This window comes from Stenella coeruleoalba, assembly GCF_951394435.1.
Source record: "Stenella coeruleoalba genome assembly, chromosome: 12".
NCBI classification, from domain to species: Eukaryota; Metazoa; Chordata; class Mammalia; order Artiodactyla; family Delphinidae; genus Stenella; species Stenella coeruleoalba.
The window spans coordinates 63,654,276-63,668,427 of NC_137158.1; the positions used below are offsets into that span (position 1 = coordinate 63,654,276).

The 14,152-nt window shown below is 38.1% G+C and overlaps 1 protein-coding gene across 6 annotated transcripts in view; it reads right to left on the minus strand.

Moving 5' to 3' along the window:
• The window catches only part of MAP7 (microtubule associated protein 7), a 167,144-nt gene that overhangs the window by 86,306 nt on the left and 66,686 nt on the right, over nt 1-14,152 (minus strand). Inside the window, exon 1 of one of the 6 annotated variants that reach the window (XM_079939824.1) lies at nt 11,098-11,682. The exons of the other annotated variants lie outside the window; for them this stretch is intronic. Within the exon in view, the coding sequence (XP_079795950.1) occupies nt 11,098-11,119 (22 nt within the window). The 5' untranslated portion in view covers nt 11,120-11,682. Of the gene's footprint in view, nt 1-11,097; nt 11,683-14,152 lie in introns of those variants that run through there. 6 annotated transcript variants of the gene reach the window in all.

Genomic DNA, 14,152 nt, shown 5'->3' on the forward strand with positions numbered 1-14,152 from the left:
ACAACATTGTAAAGCAACTGTACTCCAACAGAAATTAGTTAAAAAAAAAAAAAAAGGAAATGTTCAATTTCCAGAAAAGGTTATTGGAAATAAAGATGCAATTATTTTCTTCATTCAAATTCACACACTCCAGGTTAAAGAACCCTTGTTAAAGGGAATACGTGTACATGGAGGGTTTTAAGGGAACCAGTTCCCAGATTCTTTCCTAAAACCTTCTCACCTTGCTTTTCACATTCCCCTTCTCCCACTATCATAAGAAAGGCACACCATTTATGCCTCTTGAATGTATGTGGCTCAAGGTCTGTGGTGTAAAAACTCTGAAGTGTAACCAAAGGAACAAGGAGAAGATGCACTGCTCCTGAAGAGGGGCCACTTGTGAACAAGGCAAGAAATACTACGGGAGCAAGGCCTTGATTTATACAAGTGAAGGGGGTCAGGAGATGCCACCCCCAAATATGCCACTCTGGCATATGGATTACTTTGAGCTGAAGGCAAATGAAAAACTGTGGACACAGGAAGCTCTCTGTCCTCCCCCTTTAGGTCTAAAAGCATTCCCTTGTGAAGGTGACCAGTTTCCGTTTTAAAGGCACTCTCCTTTCCCATACCAGAATTAGGAGAATGACTTTTATCACCAGAAACAACTTGAGTCTACATAGCAAATCTTACTAAATAACCCTTATCTGCCATTAGTTTCTCCCATATATTTACCTCCCCACAATTTACAGCCTCTAGAAACCCCAAACCCCTTTCCCTTGTCTAGTCACTTCTCCACAATTTATCACCTTTTGTTAAAATGATATATAAGTCCCTGGGTTTAAACACCTCTTTGGGTTTTTATATATTTTCTGTGAAGCCCTCAGGCATGTAAAAATATTAAGAAACATATTTGCGCCTAGAAATTAGAGCATTTCTCTGCAGTTATTAACGTTTTCCTACAGAAGACACTGAATTAACAAGATTTTTTCATTGAGGGGAAAAAATATTAAAAAACCAATGCCTTTTCTCCTGTTAATCTGTCTGTTGATAGGTACTTTAACTAAGGCCTGCAAATTAAACTAAGTGGGTAGAGGAAAAATTTTTCTACCCCTACACAAGTAAAAAGGTTTGCTTTGCCTGTCCGCCTATATTAATGTGTCATTTGTCATGGGGCACAAATTGATATACTTATTTGCATTAAAAAAATGAAGTCAGACCTTTTCTGTCAGACAGTAACAAGTATGATATGGCTGAGGGTTCAATCAACCACGATTTTTTGGATAAAATAAATGATTTAAGTCTGTAGCTTCAAAGTTTTGATAAAGGTGTATTTAAAGCATGTATACACCATGGAATTTTCTAAAATTAGAGCCTTTGAAACGATTTAAACTAGTTTTAAATAAAATAATTTTGGATTTCAATTTCTATGTCTATAAAGTAGCACATGATTTTTCAAATTTCTTCTAGGATTCACGCAAGCAAAAGTGTTTGAAGGCTGACCAATGTTTCTTAGAGTATGGCCCATGAACCTCTTTCATCAGAAACAGTGCGGTGTTTGTTAAATACCGATTTTTATGCCCCATCTCAGACCTACAGAACTTGAATCTGTAGGGGTAGGGCCTGGAGAATCTTCACTTTTAACAAACATCATGGTTGAACTGGATGTATACACCAAATTTGAGAACCACTGTACTTTATATTACTTTATATTCTTTATTGCTTTGTGGTGAAAACTTCCAGAAAAGATATAATAACGTTTGAACCATTTTTTGGACGCATATTTATTCTCTGACTCCATGGACAGGCATTTGTCACAAGCTACATTATATAAACTCAACACGGGCTACTGACTGATACTTATTTAGACTTGTATGGCAGAGTCAATGTCAATAGGAACCATCTCTTTAAGCATCACTTAGTTTTCAGTGATATAGAATAGTAGTGATGATTTCTTTAATATATATGTGCCTTAAAATTTTGACACTATTTTTGGATAAGCTATAAATAAGCCCATCAGAGAACAGAAAGGCAAATATTCCCTTTTATACAAACATGTGCCCTACCACATGAGCTAATGATAGACTTCAACATTGGCCCTACTATCTAATTGTTGTCAGAGAAAAACCCAATAAAGCTCAAGGGTTAAAGCTTAGGCATTTGGCATTCCATGGGTATTTTAATATTTCTGAAAAATTTCCCAGACTAAAATTCTATTAATCATGCTACTTGGAGCTTCAATTTTGGGCCTTTAAAGAATGACCCAGTTTTAAATTATTCTTGAAGAAGTTTGGCCCTGCCCACTGGTACTTTCTAGAGGTGAGATGTGCTGACTAATTGTTCAAGCCTACATCTTTGTTAGGTCTCTCAGTTTTCATGTGATCAGATAACTCTACTCCAAGGTCAACTGCTAGTTAAATCCTGTGATTCCACTATTAACTGACACCATAAAATGTAATCCAGAAATTTGCCAAGGAGTACAAGATCTCGTACTCACTGTTATTCAATAGCTAGCACAAGTTCAGGTTCAAGAAGCTATATTGTGGGCATATACGGTAGACGAATTCTTATATATATTCTAAAATCTACTCCTGTATTAAATAGGACTAACAGAGAACTGTGCAACGAACCACACTGTCCTCTATAAAACATGCTTTTATGGTTACTTCCCAACTTTAGCATCGATTTAATGTTTTGAATATTTTAATACTCCTTTCTATACTGAATAACAGCTAAGGCTAAAAAAACAAAAACCCTGATATATTTATATCAAAATCAGAGTATTTTAAACTAAAACACCCACCTCTCACACATATACACCCCAAACATAAATTTAAAAAAAAAACTGAAACTAAAGATTTCTTTTTCCAGAGATGTGTTTTAATATTATCAATATTTCAACTAAGATTTATACTTTATAATAATCTTTAAACTGTAATAATTAAGGCAAAATTTAAAGCCTCAAATATTGGCTGAATACGTATCATTTTGAAAAAAAATACTTAAGTACTCGGTGCTTTACAAAAATTGAAACAATATTGCTCTTTCAATATTAATTTATCCTGAAAGTCATCACCTAAAATTTTAAGCAATAACCTTCATATGGTACTGTGCTAAAATACATTTTTTTCTTTTCTTTTTTAAGACAAGGAGTTCAAGGAATTAGAGATAAGAAGCTGGGGCTTCCCTGGTGGCTCAGTGCTTAAGAATCCGCCTGTCAATGCAGGGGACACGGGTTTGAGCCCTGGTCCAGGAAGATCCCACATCATGCGGAGCAACTAAGCCCGTGCACCACAACTACTGAGCCTGTGCTCTAGAGCCTGTGAGCCACAACTAATGAGCTCTTGTGCCACAACTACTGAAGCCCACGTGCCTAGAGCCTGTGCTCCACAACAAGAGAAGCCACCGCAATGAGAAGCCTGTGCACCGCAATGAGGCGTATCCCCCGCTCACCGCAACTAGAGAAAGCCCACGCGCAGCAACGGAGACCCAATGCAGCCAGAAATAAATGAATAAATAAGTTTATTAAAAAAGAGAAATAAGCTGTTTTGACTTCTGAGGAAATAAGCAGGTTCTGGGTTCTATAATAATGCTCTGGGGTCTATGCTGGAAAAAATCTTTATAAATAAGCTTAAACTGCAATAAGGTCCTTTTGGCAACACTATTATTTAAAACTTTGTATGATAAGAGTCCAGAGTTTTAAAAAGGCCACAATTGTTAAAGGACAATGAATTTATCACAAAGCATTCCTATTCTACAAAATGGCGTTACATCAATGCCTGACAGATGAAGACGCAGGAAGAAGTAACCAAGCAATCCTTTCAAGCAGATGCCAAGAAAAAGAAAACACACTTTAATGTTATATGTCTTTTAGAATGACTAAAAGAATCCTTCCCCATTACTCCGTCCATCCACGGCTTACATTGGAGCGCCTACATCCAATGTGTTAGGTACCAGGGATATAATGGTGGGCAGAGGCAGGCACAGCCCTGCCCACATGGAACTTAGAGGCTACAGGGAGGTAGGCATTAGAAAAATGATCACACTAATGAATGTTACACTGTGAACCGAGATAACAGCTCTGAAAGGGAAGAACACAATTCTAGGGAGGAACAATACACAGGAAGCTGAATAAATGCTACTGTTTAAAATTCCATGTGGCTTCTTTTAAACCTTTTGTCCTTCCAGCTAACATAATTCAGGATACAACTCTAAGTAGAAAAATACTGTAACTAAAACAACTTAGAATCCAAAACTTATTTCCAAGGAGATTTCTTCATTTAATTAGTTTTAAAACAACACTTTCACCCCTACCACTTCATAAATGCAGATTTTTTAAAATAGAATGTAATTCCCACCATGGAATACTTTTACTTATCTGACTAAAAATCAAGAACTTAATACTTCAGTATAAAATCAGTATGTTAAGTATTGAGTTCTTATTTTTTTAACAGGGGCTTTTTGAGGTATATGACTTTTTTTTCAAAGTGGCTAAATTTTCTTGGAAGAGGAAAGGCTAAACAGCATAAATCAACATCCTGTGTTTCGATGGTTATACAAAACTAGCAAGCAACTGCAAATGCATGGAAGTAAAAACCTTTCTGTTTTTCTCATGGGTATAATTTCAAAACATTCTGATGACAGCTATTGGCTGTAAACCCTATGTACAATGTTCAGCATATTTCACAAAGTTTAATAATTAATAAACATCCTATGTCATTAATTTATAATAAATAGAAGCTGCTTCAGTTTTCAAATGCACTGCTTAAGATTCTACCCAATGGTAATTAGCTGATGGTGACAGCTCTAAAATTCCTTGATTTGCATGTGTCATATTATGCCTTCTGAAAAGTCCAGTGAACTTGGGTGCACTCACCCAATGGACAGCACAGCCAATCTGTTGACACTGTGGTAAAGGAAAGTACAGCATTTATTGTAGGGTGCCATGCAAGGAGAATGGGCAGCTTGTGCTCAAAAGACCCAAACTCCCCAATGGCTTTCAGGGAAGGGTTTTTAAAGACAGTGTGAGGAAGAGGGTTGTGGAGTGACTAATCAGCTCATGCACAATTCGCAAATTGCTTGATGGTGAGGTAACAGGGTGATATTTTGAGAATTTCAATGACTAGTTTTCTAGTTCCAACCAGTCTGGGGTCTGTGTGCTGGTGGTCAGCACATAGTTGACTTCCTCTACTTGGTAGGGATCTTAGTAACTGCTAAAAAAAAACCGAAAAAACAAAACCAAAACCTCAAGGATATGGTTCAGGTTATTACCTATAGCCCTTGAGGGGGAACTAAAGGTCCTTGATTTTATTTTATGGCTAAACTATTACCATTTTGTCTTAACTTGATTGCTTTCCTTTGTTTCTTCATTTTTTTCACTTTTCTAATTAAATTTGCTCTTTGGAACTCAGGGAGGGAAGGCCTAGGAGGCTAAAGCTTTTCTACAAATAAGAGGTGGGGGACACAGGGGTGAGGGTATCTGTCCCCAGAAAGGCCCCCATAGGGTCCTGCTTGGTTTCAGTCCCATTGGCAATCAAATGCTAATTTGGATTTAGAGCTGAATAACTCATGAAGATTTAACCACATTCAAATGATCTATGTGCAATAAAGATATCTTCAATTACCCCTCATCCAAAAAGGTCTCCTTGTGATTATTTGAGATGTTAAATTCAGCTGGTAGAAGGGATACCTGGAGACAAGCATCTGCTTCAGTTTATGCTACCCCCTTACAAACACAGCACGTAGCCATGAATATTGGAACCAGCTTCCCCGATGGTTAGAACTATCCCTTTCTGGATCCTTGGTCGGATGGTCCTCATTTTTCATCTAGTGTGGACCCTGAAAAGGAATACTAGACATGTGCTTCCAAATGTAGCACTGAAAACCCTGAAAATACATGGAGCAGAAAGTGGCAGCTTTAGAGGTGCAGTATATTGGCGTAATTCTAAGAAAGGAATTGAGTAATATGAATCTACTGCCATTAAAAGGTTTAAAACTATTGTCTCCCCAATTCTACTTCTGAGACTCTATCTTATGGAAATAATCTAAAATATTGGAAAAAGTCTTACATCTAAAGATGTCCATTAGAGTACCACGAAGGGCATCAGCATACACCACTCCAAAAGATGCCACTTTGGCATGATTTTCAGCTGAAGGCAATTGAGAATCAACAGATGCAGAAAGAATTCTCTGCACACACACCCCTCCCATCCACCTAAAAGCAGGACATAAATTTCCCTTGTGACAGTGTCCCCCCACCTCCTATATCAAAGAAAAAAAGCAACTATCAGAGGGGAGCAACTCATCCCCAGAGACAGAGATGAGTTTGCATAAACAAACCTTACTACATTAACCCTTATCTTCCATTCGCTCTATTTTCTAGCCACTTCCCCACAATTTATCACCTCTTGAAGCCCAAACCCCCTTTCCTTTGTTAAAATGGTATATCTTGAATCCAACTAAAATCCCTGAATGACACACTTGTCTTATTTAACTTGATTGTGACTGTTGGGTAGTGTTGATAGCACTGAATTATAAAACATCACACTTAAGTGCTCATATACTAAAATTATTTTGATTATCAGAAGTAAAATACAAAATTCAAATATTCAAAGCAAGAATTCTTAATAAAATGTTATATAAAAATGTTAATCTTTGACTCAGGACTTTATAACTGTGTTACAGAAAAACATGAGACCTATGTACGGTTAATATTAAATCAAGTAAGTGGAAAGCTTAAATATTAACTTTTACCTTCTCGGTCCTTCATCACATGTTACTTGCTATTCAGGTAATGTTATTTTATTCTGTCTGTGATAAGATATTAAGAATACATTTATGTAACCATACTATGATCCAGAAATGGATTATGGCATTATCTTTTCAAAGAGGTCTTATAGAAAGGTACCTTTTAATGGAGAATGATTCTCATGTATAAAAATTTTAACCTAAGTTTTAAAGTTGGTCTATGGTTCAACTGAAATTTATTTATTCATGTCACCTGGAGGTTCTGCTAAGAAAAATAAATTATACTGTCAACACCATAAACTGATGATTGTAATTCAGTACTAAAACGTCAGTTCAGAGGACATGTACTTCAATGTCTCAATGAACTGCTCTGAGAAAGGATTGGTGGTTTTCAATATATGATTTAAATCTTAGACTATGAGTAATGAATCTTGGAACTTAAACATCTCTAGGCTGTGGGACAATATGTGCTGCTACCCTGAGGCTCTTCTTATTGTTCACTAGCAACACACATTTCCTAGAAAGAGAATTTTAAACTTCTGTCTTCGATATGTCCCTGCCCCTGCTCTTTCTTTATGAATATCTGTGTGTTCTGTTATGGACAGGAAGTTAAACTCTATTCAACCTAATGTACTTTGAGATCTCCGGAGGGTTAGGTGAGTAAATGGTATTGGAAAGCTTTAGTTGTATTGATGCTTGCTTCAAAGACCACCTAATTGAAATAATCATCAGGCTCAGAAAAGTAAGAGCTCTGAAAAAATCGGAGAATCATTTTCCCTGGGGAAATTTCTAGCAGATTTTTATACGGAGTAATAGTGGCTAATATATTTTAAAAGTTTGGTACCATATCATTTAAAAGGAAAATCATATACCCAATGATATTTATAAAGAATTGAAATAACCACAAACACAACTGCCATTTACTGAATATCTATTATGTTCTAAACTGTACTAGATGCTTTAAGCATTTTGTCTCATTCAATTTATTCCTCACAGTAAGCCTGCATTTAGGTAATACTCTCCCCACTGTACAGAGATCAGGCTGTTAAAGAAATCTGTCTAACGTAAACGGCTAAATCATGAACAAAATCCACATCAATTTGACTTTAAAAGCTAGTATCTTAGCCACTGTGCTACAGTGCTTTCCAGATTTCTTTTTTTCAAATATGTCATTAAAAATTGTACCTTGGTCTTTTTTTTTACTGTTTTAGTGGGGTTTGCCCCCCCAATTAGTGATATTTTGACAAATAGTAGAATTTATATAAAGTCATAAAGCATTTAAATTCTCATTTAAGGAAAGAACTTGCGCCGTGTTTTAATATGTATTCAAGTAACACTGTGTAATTTGCTTAATGGATTATAAATCACTTTCTTGTGTATAATCTCACTTGACCATCTTAACTTGATTATGGCAGGTGTCACTGTTGCCGTTTTATAGGGGAGGGGACTGAGGCTCAGAGAGGGCAAATGGGATTTTGCCTGTGGTCATACAGACAGCCTTCGAGCTGAGTTTGAAAACCTGGTCTTTTGACTCTAAAGTGCAGCAATTTGTCTTCTCGATAGAGGTATAGATTCAGTGTTACTTTGAGAATGGCTAGTGTTTTGTGAAAGCCTTGTTTAACAAGCGTTTTGGCTTCTGAAAACTACACCTACGTAGAATTCCTGGTAAAGGAGTTTGGGTTTGCCGGACAGCGTGAACCTTCCTGAGTGTGTGGGAGGGACTAGTCCTCCCGAGCAGAGGGCTGACCTCGCCCAGGCTCAGGGGTGGAGCGAGCTTATTTGGCCTGTGACTTGGTATTTTATCACAGAATTATTTTTCTAGAGTCCTTCATTTACCTATTTTTCATGAAGGAAGTAAACTTTTTGGTTTTCTGTTCTTGACACGTGGTTAACCATCTGTAACAGAAGATAGGAACATTTCTTGCTAACTTTCTTTTCTTCCAAAAGTTGGAACAAAGCACTAGCGCTGTGTCAACCACAGAATAAATCAGCATGTTCTAGTGTAGTGACAGTCCATTTTATTTAAAACTGTCTTTTTGTTTTCGTTATTTTGTGTGTTTTATAATGAGAGTAGGCGTGGCCTTCTCTACTTTGTTGCCCTATTGAAGACTGGGGATTGATCCATTAATGTGATAAATTGATTAGGCGCCTACTGGTTGCCAGGCACTGTTACCGGTGCTCGGGATACAGTAGTGAACAAAAGGGCCAAAACTCCCTGGCCCCATGGAGCAAACATTCTAGTGTGGGAGAGCACAATAAACATTATAGCATCAGCTGGTGCTAAGTACAAAGGTGAGAACAGGCCAATAACAACAGAAAGCAGTTTTTGTTGGGGTGGGAGTGGGGTGTCACTCTTACACTTTATTATAGTTATTCCAGAGCAGCCTGACAGTGGAAATAGTTTCTGCTCCCACAGCGGGATGGACCTTCGTTATGCCCTGGGAAGTGTACAGAGCACAGTTCCCTTCATCTCCACCCCAAATGGAGTTTAAGGTTTTTACACTGAAATTTTAGTTTCTGGAAACATGAAGCTACGATGTTTTCTACTTTTCTAAGCTCTACTCAATATCAGATTAAAAGATGCAAATTGGAAAAGACCAAAATCCAGCATCTAAGAATAATTTAGTATTTTTAAGCCACTTATCTAAGATTTTTTGACCAATTTTCTGGATCAAAAAAATTTCCCCCTCAATATAAATTTTATTTATTGGATATTTATCCAATTTTCTTACTAAGCAACCTGTATTTCATTTGATTCAAGCAAAAAAAATTTTTTTAAATTTGGCTGTGTTGCGTGGCTTACGGGATTTTAGTTCCCTAACCAGGAATTGAATCCTCACCTCAGTAGTGAACAAGCGGGGTCCTAACCACTGGACCGCCAGGGAATTCCCTGATTCAAGCAATCTTATTTATCACATTTAAATAATTCACTATGAAACCCAATGCTTATTATGCATCAACTGTCTTATCCTAATATTTGAATACTATATGTAAATATGCTTTCTACCCAGAAAGATATGTCTATTTTGACTCATTAAGTGCAAAATGAATTTACTGATAAAAGTGAGTTAACTGAACAAATACATATAATAGTAACACCAATTTTTTTTCTGGGAAACCAAGCATTAGGGGAGGCATTTTGCCTCTTCTTTAGTGCATATACAGCCCTGAAAATTAGAGATTTATTCCCATTGTACAATGATGATACTGACATACTTATAAAGTATAAATAACTTGTTTGAGGTCACAAACCAGTGTCAGAGCTAAAAGGCAGACTTGGATCCAACTCCAAAGATATTCCTAATATGCCACTTTAACTCCATATTTTATCATCATAAAACACCAAAGGCAAACCACTTATTTATACCATAATCCATCTCCTTAATGGTCACTGAAACTACGTATCACTCACATTTCTTTCCTAGATGTATTTTTATTATAAAGTTTACAAATATTATTTATGAAAATGAAGATAGATAATATTTTAAAAGGGCAAATAATTTAGTGAATAAAGCATTCTATTACTCTTAAAAATTAAACCTGATAAAACATCTAGTATATAAAGAAAATTCTAGAGAAGAAAATACAGTGATAAAAATACCTCTCCAAAATGTAGGGCATAAGATTCCGATGACTATAGTTTTTTCTGTAAAGTGTATATGTGAGTTAGTTATTTACATGCCATGCAAATAAAAGCATTCTGGTAAGGAAAGATATGAGAGGAAAATGCATGCAATGTTTCTGATAAAGAAAAAAAAACCTAAATAAAAACCAAAGAGGTAAGCAAGCGAGGTATGACCTTTTTTTAAATCAGCAAAAAACCCTAGCACTCCTCAAATACACCCCTCGAAAACAGAAAAGCAATCATTTCTCAAAATCTTCATGATCTGATTCAGATACAAATATTAAGAGCAATAAGAAATCATCAATAAATTATGCGCTAAAATGTTCTTTGGACAGAGGCGCAATTGTGTGTATAGCCTGCTACTGCTACATCCAGCACTCAAGGAGACCCTAGGAGTTGTTTCAGGGTTTGCACATTGTTTTTTGCCAAAAGAAAAAAAGTGGGAACATGGAAAATGGAGTATAATATGGTTTGCCTTGAATTTTCATAGAAGCTATCACGTGGCTGTCGGACAATCCATCATCCACAGATCACAACAAAGATTGTTTCATTTAATTAAAATTCCACTTCTTTTTCTTAGAACATTAAAACCAAGTCCCTCCCCCCCAAAACAGAAGGACTTATTAGAAGATTTCCTACTCTGTACTTTCACCCCGTTAAGTGTTAATTTGTCAAAACTGGTTTAAAGATTGCCTGATTCCTGCCTTGCCTTATTGAGAGTTTCAAAACACATTTTAAGCCCAAGAACTTACAGGCCAGCTTAGTGTCTTCCATCCTAAAATCCTTCTTTCTTGAATATGCTGCAACATATTCTATCTTCCTGATTTGAGTTCCTCAGCCGGGCAAAGACCAAGCCATCAGTGAGGAGGCCGTTTAATCACCCCAAGTATCATCTCTCACACGGCTCGAGGTACACTCAGGAGGAAGGCAAGAGGGTGAGGAGACATACGACTCTACAGCCACTGTTTCTAAACAGTAACCTTGTTCACTGAACCAAGTAAAAACGGAGAAAGGCTTCTGTTCAAAAGAGCCAGTGAAGCTCAAATGGGTGTGGGCTGGGAGTAGCGGAGGCCTTTCCTGGCTAAGAAATGGTTGTTAAACACCAGTTCAATCTCAGGGATTCAAACTCAGCTGGGGCCCCAAACAGAATATGCATTAAACACATTAGAACAACTGTTTACCAAGATCATCTAAACGTTATTTACTGTTTTTCCAGATTCTTCGGCCTTTTGGTTTCCTGACGTATTAACAATGGCATTTAAAACCCTGAAGATTATGGCTCATTTTGTTCCCATACCAAATGCATCTGAAAGAGGCCATCGTTTAGAATCAGTCAAGCAGAGAGACCTCTGTTCTTTGACTCTCTTCACTGAGAACATTCATGGAGCCGTTGAGAAACCACATGAAATGAAGTTTCGCTGCCCTTCAGAGGGTCCAAAAGATTGACTCGCTTTAGCAAGTTTTGAAAAATTCTGAAGGTCTCCAGAGAGAAGAGGAAGAATAAATATAAACACTAAAGTTTTAGAGATTATTTCTGGATAAATTAAATATAGATCCTCAGAATTTTTTTCTTTTAGCCAGTGATGAATTGCATTATAAATTTTGAATTCAACATTTCTATCACAATTTTACCTTAGGCTTGTCTTTAAAAGGACTTTTTGTCTAAGAGCATAGAGGGGAAACTGAGGAAAAAGGATCCAGTCCTCACTGTGTCTTTAGAGAATTTTAAAATGTGACATGGGAGCCAGAATACTTTGCTTAAAACCAATGAATTTAATGAGTTTGGATGATCAGTGGGCCCAATCTGGAAAAGGAAATACACTGTTTAGAAGAAAATAAGTCATTTCAAGCCTCTCTGAGTAGTAGGACTCGACCCAGTAAAGAGACTGGATGCATAGGATTTCTAAGATGTAAGAATTCAAGCACCAACACATATATATATGGAATCTTAAAAAAAAAAAACAAAAGGTCATGAAGAACCTAGGGGCAAGACGGGAATAAAGACACAGACCTACTAGGGAATGGACTTGAGGACACGGGGAGGGGGAAGGGTAAGCTGGGACAAAGTGAGAGAGTGGTATGGACATATATACACTACCAAATGTAAAACAGATAGCTAGTGGGAAGCAGTTGCATAGCACAGGGAGATCAGCTCCGCGCTTTGTGACCACCTAGAGGGGTGGGATAAGGAGGGTGGGAGGGAGGGAGACACAAGAGGGAAGAGAGATGGGGATACATGTATACATACAGCTGATTCACTTTGTTATAAAGCAAAAACTAACACACCATTGTAAAGCAATTATATTCCAATAAAGATGTTTAAAAAAAGAAAAAGAATTCAAGCACCACCTAGACTTGGCAATTAACCTTTTTTAATGCCCTTGGAACTAAAGACTGCTTAGTAGGAGCCAGTGGAATGCCAGCTGCAGCCAGCACCATCCCAGCACCTCCAGAGGCCCAAGCATCACAGCTGCCTCAGTACCATCATTCCCACCCATCAGTTGCTTACATTTTCAAAAGCAGCCTGGATAAATACAGACAGTATCTCTAGTGCAGGGGTTCTCAGCCTTGGTTCTATTGACCTTGAGGCGGAATAATTCTTTGTTGTGGATGGGGCTTTCCCGTGCATTGTAGGAAGTTCAGCAGCATCCCCAGCCTCCACCTAATGTCTCTAATAGCACTGCCCCGGTCCGGGAAGATCCCACATGCCGCGGAGCGGCTGGGCCCGTGAGCCATGGCCGCTGAGCCTGCGCATCCGGAGCCTGTGCTCCGCAACGGGAGAGGCCACAACAGTGAGAGGCCCGCGTACTGCAAAAAAAAAAAAAAAAAAAAAGTCTTTGGACATCGCCAAAGACAATTGGGGTGGGGGTGGGGCAAAATTACTTCTGGGTTAAAAAAAAATTTCGTCTCTAGTGGCTCCAAATACTTCTCCTCTTGCTTGCCCTTCAAGCAGGCCTAGTGTGGCAGGGAGGCTGGATAGCCGGGCCTCATCCCCGAGGTGGGGGAAACAGACTTAAAGTGCTTCCAATCGCTCTGTCGTTCTGTTTTGTTGTTTGTTTTGTTGTTTTTCCGCCCCAGAGATCTTATTGCCGCAAAGAGGGACACGGAACTGACTCTACGGGAAAGGGAGGTCAAGAGTTCACAATGCTGGGACTGGAGGTCATAAACACGCCTACATATTTCTCTGTGCTCACGTTTGGTACAATGGCTGGGATATGATTAATACTCAAGTATTGCCCAAATGTCTGAAGAAGTAGAAGAATTCTCCAGTTCTGCCCAATTAAAGCAATGAAATGCATGACACAGGATAAGTGCTAGCCAAAGAAATATGTTGGCTATTAATTTCAGGAATTTTTTTTTTTTTTTGCGGTACGCGGGCCTCTCACTGTTGTGGCCTCTCCCGTTGCGGAGCACAGGCTCCGGACGCACAGGCTCATCGGCCATGGCTCACAGGCCCAGCTGCTCCACGGCAATGAGGGATCTTCCCAGACCGGGGCATGAACCCTTGTCCTCCACATCGGCAGGCGGACTCCCAACCACCGCGCCACCAGGGAAGCCCCAATTTCAGGAATTTTTGAGGCATGTTATTAAAATATCAACCTATTCCCACAATTCCACACCTGTATATTCAGTAGGGCTCCATAAGTGTTAGAACCGATACTCTGAGTTATCTCACAGCTCATTTAAACAGAACAAAGACAGGAACCATGAATTTATCAAACAAAAAATAACTCCTATTAGCAAAGTAAAAACAATCCTTACTTCCGTCCCTGAAGTAAGAATCTTTATATTCTTACTTCAGACTCA